Raw genomic sequence first — 8,799 nt, forward strand, 5'->3', positions numbered from 1 at the left:
GGGCAATTTTGGCGATTAACAAAGCCATCAAAGTGAAAATGTGCTTCATCGCTTAGGATGATTTTGCTCGAAAAATCAGCATCCATTTGTTGATGATTCAATAATCCATTCAACGAACTCATTTTCACTAACCCTAAACTGTCAGCTGTTAAATTGTTTTTTTTTTGGGTTGCCAATACTTTACTGCACAAATGGCGGCAAATTCAAATCTTGCGTTAATTTTGGGACACCCTTTATATATGTGTGCGAGTGTGATATAGCAGCGCACTGGCCTGATATATTAGAGCATACTAGAGATCTCGGGTTCGACCCTCAGCAGAGCCGAAAAATTTTCATAACTCGTAGCTCCTCTCGCAAGGCAATGGCAAACTATCGAGTAGTATACTTGCCCAAGAAACCTTCTTATCAAAAATTGTCGTTCGGAATTGACGTTTAAACTGCAGATCCTCATATACGTTGTGTAGGATTAATGTGCAAAGGTATATGGGAGAGAGACGCCTACTGAGATAGCGTATGACACTTGAAGAAGAAGATGTATATATCTACATATATATATAATATTTATAAATGTATGCACTATATATGTATATAAGAATAAATTTACATTTTATTGCTTTTCGATTACTTATAAAAAATTGTTATATAAAATATAAACAACGATGAAAATAAAATTAAATATGTATGCATCAACAATGTATGAAATGGTCCTTAGAATAAGAACATTTCATACATTATTGATACACACATATTTAATTTTATTTTCATCGTTGTTTATATTTTTATTATTTAAATTAACAGAAGTTCATTAGTGACAATTGGCTCTGGGCTTTGACTAGAACTTGCAGAGCTAAGAGTCTCATCTTTAATTTTTAAAGTGGATGAATCCTTGTCCTTGCTTTTATCTTTTTCCTTTTCCTTATCCTTATCTTTACTTTTATCTTTATCCTTATCTTTTTTCTCTTTATCTTTGTTATGTTTGTGATCATGCTTATGCTTATGTTTGTGTTTGTGTTTTTTCTTATCCTTCTTTTTCTTTTTGTTCTGCAAGAACAGCAAATGCGCATTACAAATTTAATATATTTGACATTTATAATATCACGAAAATGATTGATGTACAAAGATATTTATCCTATTTTTTGAAAAAACTTCATGTACCTTGTTGCTGGAATCACTTTTCGGCTTATGGTCTTCTAAATCTTTTTTAAACATTCCAGGTTCAAAACCTACAGGACCAGGAGTTCCCATGATACCAGGAAGTGACGCAGAATTGTCGCTGTAATACTCGGATTTTACTTTTCCTTCACCAGGTACTGGAATTCCCCGTTCATCCTGTTAAAATACAGTATATAACTAATTTATCCAATAATAAGGTAAAAAGGATATAAAATCATTTTTCATACATTGTTTGTTTTTTGTCGTTTTTGTTCTGAACTATGTTCCACTGGATTTGATGGACCTGGAGGATCTCTGTTTGGAGATAGTTTCCTCTTGTTACCAACAGGTAAGTTCTCGATTGATTCTTCGATTGATTCGTGTTTTACATGTTGTACCGGTGCAACTTTCACCTGAGCAGAATACCAGGATTTAAACATTGTCATTAAAAAATGTTTTACAATTATTTAAAGACTTTATTATAAGTGAGTTTTACTTCACGTTCTGGACTTGGTGGTCCAGCTTTTTTAGGTTTCATGATTGTCGCGATTTCGGGAATAGGAAGACAAAATGGGACTCTCACGCCGTATAAACTATAGTACAAATCCACCAAATCGCAACGCAACTTTGCATCGTGCGACAACATGCCGCTATAAATAAAATTATATATGTTAATAATACAAAAAAAAAAAGATTTTACAAAGAAGATTAAAAAATTGTCATACTTAATTAAATTCCATATACGATCAACTAGATCTGGTTTATCCAAGCGATGTTTATGAGCTCTCTCGAATGGTGGATTTTCTACCATTAATCGTACGAGTCTATGACGTATACCAGGATGTGGATCCATTTCCGCCATATCTAATAAGAATTCTAAGTCTTCCCATTTGCCATCCACGCGAGTAAAATCAACCAATGCTTCTAAAGCTGCTATTCGAATGTCTAAAAAATATTAATTGATCGTTAAGAATTTTGGCAACTCAGAATATTGATACTGATAATATTTTGAAAGTCTAGAGCAATCTAGAGTACCTATAAATTGTCCATATGCTGCATATGCTCTGAAAAGATTAGGATTGCTTGGAAGATGACCAAATTTTTGAAGAATACGTATAACTTTAAGACAAGCTACGCTAACGGTATATTTATAGCAGGGTAATAATTTCTCTAAGTTTAAATTTCTTGTGACTTCTTCTAAAATAGCCTTTGTGTCAATTGATAGAGATTCTGCTGTAATAGCCGTTCTGTAATGATACATTAAGAAATTTATCTACTTGTTAGATTATTATCTGTTTATAATTTATATAAATAAAAATTAGATGTTTATACCCTTGTTGTACACTGATAACCGGTGTAACAGTTGCACCAAGAGCTTCGATTAGTGCAGCTCTATAATAATTGTCGGAATATCTATTCTTGCTGTTATCATTATACTTAAAAAGATCCATTAAAAAGGCTAATACTTCCGGTGGACAAATGCCATGGGCATTACGTAATCCTGCCATTGCAACTGGTATAGTCTGTACAGATATACAAGAGTTCAGAGAAAAGATACTACTAAATAATTCTGATGCAATGTAAATACATGTTAATCCATACCTTTTGTAGAAAATAATGTTGAAAATTCGAGAAATTGTTCTGTTTAATAATCCGCCGGCACGACGCGGATCCAAACAATTTTCTAAATATCGCCAACATTGCTGGCGGACCTGACCAAGTTGCTACCATTGCGTTTCCTACCTGTAAGTATGTATATATTTATAATATTTAATTAAATATTATACAGAGTGTGAGCGTGGTGTAGCAAACAGTGCACTGGTCTGCTATATTAGAGATCTTGGATTCGATTTCCAGTAGAACCGAAAATTTTCATATGCTTGTAACTTCTCTCAAAAAGCAATGGCATACCACCAAATAATATACTATTTGCCCAGGAAACCTTCTTATCACGGAATTGGTTAAACTGTAAATCCCCATATACTTTGTGTACGATCAGTGTATAAAGGTATATGAGAGGGGGGCGCCTACGCATTGATGATAGTGTATGGCACTTGAAGAAGAAGAATTAAACATTTAATAATGACTAACCTTTGTTAAGCAATGAGCAGCGCGAAGTCTAACTTTATAATAACAATGTTCATTTTCAATTGTATCAGTCAGTGCTAATCGTGTGGCAGGTGTTGAATGATGTTGCAAAGCTTCAATCGCTTCTAATTGTGCAGTGACGTCTCTTTCATGTCTCAATTGATATTGCCATTGATAATCAGGTTGCTCAATTTGTACAGCGCGCATGATTGTCATTTCAGGATCAAGTCTGATCCATAATACTGGAGAATCACTATAAACAATTTTTTTTAATAAATAAAACAGCCAAATAATGTTTACGATTCTTACACGAAGTTTATAATTAAAACAATTTTTGATCTTACTCCATAGCAGAGAGATCCATATCAACTTCTTCGCCAGTACACAATGGAATTTTCTTTTTTTTGTTTCTACGACTTTTACTGTGACACGTAATATCTGCTCTGGCCATTGTACCTTCGATTTGTAACGTGTGCTTAAAAGTACCATCTAGTTCTTGAATATTAACTACTAACGGACCCACGTATTTCCTAATTCCTCTTTGATGTGTAATGTCTTGCCTAATTTCTAACTCCACTGTATTTCTATAATGTGTGTATGTGTATATATATATATTTTTTAATTTTGATAATATATCAGATATATAAGATAATGCAATTAAATAAATTTAAATAAAAAAATACCTTTTTCTATTAAATATGAAACTTAGACTGAATTTCGCATGTCCTCCTGTTCTTACCCATTGATCTATAAATACTGACATATCTTTCCCTGTTACAGTAAAGATAGCTTTAGCAAATACATTTGTACTAATTAACATGTGCGACCACAAGCCAGACTCAATCTTTTGCTGTGCAGCATTAGCCGCTAAAGATAATTGTTTATTAAATACCTATAAAAAATTAAATACATAATTAACAGTTAAATTAATACTATTATGCATTAGAGAGAAGAAAAAAAAAAATTTACTTGAAGCAATAATTCTTGGCCAATCCTATGTTCCAGCATTCTCATGATTAGATGTGCTTTCTTGCGAAGAACTTCAATATATTTTGGAGACATGGTATGTAAATTTTTAATAGGAAAATAAAATCCAGGATCAGGAGCTCGAGGAGCAGGCGCTGGAGTATTAGCTGCAATGGGTAATGGTGCTGGTGCTTGAGATGGATCTAGTATTATACCACCAAATTGTTCTTCATATTTCACGACTTCTTGTAATTCCTTAAAAAAATTATATCAATTAAGACAATCAAACTGATAAGCTGAAAAGAGCAAATATTTGAATATATTATGACTTATAAGTACTTACAGATTGAATCCATTCTCTGTATTCGTTATTTCCAAAGCATTTTTTCGCATAGAGTCCTGTTAGATAAGTGGAAATACCCTTGGGTAGCCACGTATCTGACCAATTTTGCATAGATATAAAACATCCGAAAAATTGTTCTGCAATTGCTTGTGCCATTGCTTTTTTAGTAATGTATACTTGATCTATAATTGCAGTGGAATGTAGTAAATTTGTACTGCAAATAAACAAATAGTCATAAGCAAGCACAATATTAGAGCTTAATGGCACATAAAATAAAGGAAATCAATTTTACTTTAAGATGCTCATAGTAGCATAGGCGTTGATATCTTCGTCTATCTCATCGACAAAGACTTGTTTGTAACAGGAATATGGATATCGATTGGACAAAGTTTCCTCATAAAATTCGAATGCTTCGTGCATATATTTTGCAGATACTTTCAGAGATGACAAAAGCTGAGGCAAGCAGAAATGAGTCACTTCATGCATGTAAGGGTCCACAAAAATTTCGAAAGGTCTATAGAAAAAAGAATTTACATTATCATACTATACATAAAATTATTTATTAACTGTTTCTATTTACCTACCCGACTGCTAGTGCAATATTTGGAGCACACGCAGGAGTGTTGAGTACGTAATGAAATGTTTTTCTCCGCATATCAGGTGTGTAGACTACTTCAATCAGATCCCCACAGGAAACTGCAGTCATGGAATCATCAACGGTAAATTCTAATTTCCAAGTACATGGTTCAGCAAAACTGTCCACACATGGAAACCATAATCTAGACGAATTTTCATAGCTGTATGTATACATATGAGCACCTCTCTAAAAAAGATTAGCATATAAATAACATTATTATGAAAAAATATTATTGCATTATAGAGTTTATAAATAATTAGTTTTAAAAATATAAAGTTAAAATTGCTTAATGAAGAATGTTTGTTGAAATTAATTTTAGTTCATTTAGTTCATAAAGAAAGATTATAAAAATTGACATTATCGCTAGAATACAAAGCATCTGAAAATCTATAAAATTAATACCAATTAATAATTTGCACCAGATTCTATCAAATCCTAAATAAAACATGATATTGCAATCTTGGAATCTATAACTAAAAAAGAACATTAATTACAACTGAATTTACCTCAGCTAGAGTTCCTTCGCAATTTGGTACCACAAAATGTACACCTCCTTGTGGTTGTTCCAAAGAAAATTCGATGCTAATCCTTAAGCCTCGGCCTTCTGCAACCAAGTGCGCTGCATCTGGTGGTATTTGAACTACTAATTCACCAGCGTTATTGTCAGGATCAACTTTCTGAGCTGCAGCTAAGTGCATATTAGAGAAAAATTCCAAGGATCGTCTATAATAAAATTGATACTTAGTCTATTAATAATCTGGAATATATTATTAAACTATCAAAAGAAATTCACTTACTGTTTACTGTCTCTTTGACAGATATCCAAGAATGGATCAAAATATTGGAAAGGTGCTTCATAGGTGTCATTTAAACAAACTCTATATATTCTACATTGTTTAGCATTAAGCTTCACCAACCTTAGTGTGTCTCGCAGAGGTATAACTGTCAACTCGACAAAACCAATTATGCTTTTTCTTTGAAAACTTATTCCCGTTAAGCTTAATATTTGATGAGCTATAATATATCAAGTACATTGCAATGCATTAATTATGTCAATAAAAATAAAGACATATAATTTAATACATAAATTGGTATATAAATCTAACTTCTAGAGCATAACCTATAAAAAATATAATTCTTTTATTCCCCACGACATGTAAGATCATATGCATTATTTTCTATTAAATAACTATAATTAATAGTACAAAACAAGTAAAATTCCATGAATATTAATAAAAATTAATTTGGAAACGATTGTCAAAAACATAACCTAGAGAAAACGATTATTAAACAAAGATGCATCCGTTATTCTTACCTAATTTATAGGGACGACTGTTATCACCTGTTTTTTCTTTCTTCATGTTTCTATTTATTTATATATCACTTTTACATCCAAAGAAAAAGATAAGACACGGAAATACACAGAACTCCATAATATACTATATTAATAGATTATAGATCTGTTGATCTGCTTTTTATTCCTGCATTAGAATTTTCTTTCTCGTTTTCGTCAAATATCCAATTGTGTATATTTTTTCACTTTAAAGTTCCAAAAGTATACTAGTTCTAGAAAACAAATCTCAAGTAATGCGGTATACAGTACTGTGCATACAAATAACACATTGCATGCAACATATATATGAATATTTGGTATATGTACAAGTGACTGCAGGTGCGTTCCATTTCACGCATGGTATGCATGATACATCATTTTATCCTTGTTGCTCACCGAATATTAAAGAAAGATAAAATGATACGTCATGCGCATTATGCGTGAAACAGAATGCAGCCTGCGTCTCTTCTACTACAGACTGTTTGCTGCGTTTTAGGAGTCGATTGTGTATCTTGAAATGAGGTGAAAATTACAAAAGTGAGAAAATAATTTTCACTTCATTTCGAGATAAACAATCGACTCCGTGTGATTCGTGATGAGTGAAGGAAATATTCCAGATGCCAGTACATACATACAGTACTGAACACGCAGTGCATTCGCTTTGTATGCTTTCAGCGCTTTCATTGCTTTTAGCGCTTCTACTCTTGCTTCTACTGTCTAATGAACAATTAGAACAGAATGATAATTATAAGTGCTTAAAGGGTGAGCATCCAAACGTAGTCTAATTAAGTGATCATTAATCCAATTGATCAAAAAGATATATGATACTTACATTTATCTACATAAATTTTTTTAAAATATTATTATTTTTATTTGTTACTGCCACATGTTGTAAATATTTTTTATTTTTTTAAAATATTTTCGTAATATCCCGATAAATTTTTCATGCATGAATGTGTATAAATATGTATAAACATACCAAAACACGTATAAATATTCATAAATATGTATAATTAAATATGTCGATACACGTTCATACATCTTTCTTTTTTTTGTAAAATGACTTTTTAGTATAATAGAGAAATAATAATATTAATGTAAAAACATAAAAAATAATTAAAGGGATAATTTTCGCATTGTTTGTTTTAGAAAAAAACAAGTTTGGACATATTTCATTATATATGTATATATAATTATACATGTTTATGAATATTTATGCGTGTTTATACATATTTATACATATTTATGCATGAAAAATGTTTTACCAGGATTTAATAATTTATTGACAGTATAGAATAATCTGTCTATGATTCAAAATCCTTGTTTTGCTTTTCCTTATAATATATATTCATTAATTCAAAGAACTCTAATTACTGCGTGACACAGTTCTAATAATATCTTAAGAAATAAATACTATTTATACATTATTAATCTTTTTACATATATTTTAACTTTGCTTTATTACATTTATTGAAAGTTTGAATTTTTTATTAGCAAATGACATCTGCAAAGTTTAGATTAGAAAGAAGAATGAAGATAAATTTTATTAGATAAGTCTGTAATTGTCTTTTGTCGATATAAAGGACGAGGATACATCATTAATCATTTTTTTTTTTATGAACGCTTTCGTAATTTCTTCCGATACGTAGATCGTAGAAACTTATCACCCTGCGATAATATTTTATTTAACGAGTGTACATATTTCTTTTATTTACGTGTGTTACTATTACATATATTCGATCAGATAATCCTTATATCGAGGAGACGAAAGTTAGGGTCGTCTAAAATACAAATAATAGATCTACTTTAGTATCTTTAATGTGCGTTCACCACACAATGTAGGATTTTATTAATTTGCTTTTTTCTGTTAAAGGGTTTAACGGCTTTGTCGATATCGTTAAGGCCCAATTGTTCCACTTTTTGGTAAATTTTACCTATTGAGTACGTAGCAAGATGACTCAATCACATACGCGGATTTCCAGATTTATTTAACAAGTAAAATTTGACAGAAAATGTGACATTATCTTACTTAGAACCGATTATTCCAAAAGATGGAATCTTTGGATGGCTCTAAGTAAGATAATGTCACATTTTCTTTGTAAAAGGCGATATTATTGTTACTATATTAATTGATATTTTGATCTTCCTTCTTTTTCTCTTCGTATAAGTCTTACATGTATATTTCAACAATTACATAGACATATATATATATATATATATATATATATGTATATATATATATATATGTGTATATATTATATGTAATATATGTGCAGATCG

The 8,799-nt window shown here is 31.0% G+C and overlaps 1 protein-coding gene across 2 annotated transcripts; it reads right to left on the reverse strand.

Moving 5' to 3' along the window:
- Positions 1–770: 770 nt before the first annotated feature.
- Positions 771–6,964, reverse strand: LOC108746246 (transcription initiation factor TFIID subunit 2). Of its 2 annotated transcripts, XM_018482891.1 has the most exons (19): positions 6,847–6,964; positions 6,502–6,752; positions 5,984–6,200; positions 5,693–5,909; positions 5,134–5,372; positions 4,842–5,063; positions 4,550–4,763; positions 4,210–4,461; positions 3,924–4,132; positions 3,585–3,824; positions 3,244–3,493; positions 2,755–2,895; positions 2,485–2,675; positions 2,188–2,399; positions 1,878–2,097; positions 1,649–1,802; positions 1,401–1,565; positions 1,156–1,329; positions 787–1,041 (listed from the first exon to the last, which is right to left on the reverse strand). In XM_018482891.1, exons 2-19 carry the CDS (start codon positions 6,545–6,547, stop codon positions 787–789), a joined length of 3,618 nt encoding a protein of 1,205 aa, XP_018338393.1. In that variant the 5' UTR covers positions 6,548–6,752; positions 6,847–6,964. The 2 variants fall into 2 exon arrangements, with proteins under 2 accessions (XP_018338394.1, XP_018338393.1); XM_018482892.1 differs by lacking the exon at positions 6,847–6,964 and having other exon boundaries at positions 771–1,041; positions 6,502–6,547.
- Positions 6,965–8,799: the final 1,835 nt, after the last annotated feature.

The sequence above is a fragment of the Trachymyrmex septentrionalis genome, unplaced genomic scaffold, assembly GCF_001594115.1.
Source record: "Trachymyrmex septentrionalis isolate Tsep2-gDNA-1 unplaced genomic scaffold, Tsep1.0 scaffold161, whole genome shotgun sequence".
Taxonomy (NCBI): domain Eukaryota; kingdom Metazoa; phylum Arthropoda; class Insecta; order Hymenoptera; family Formicidae; genus Trachymyrmex; species Trachymyrmex septentrionalis.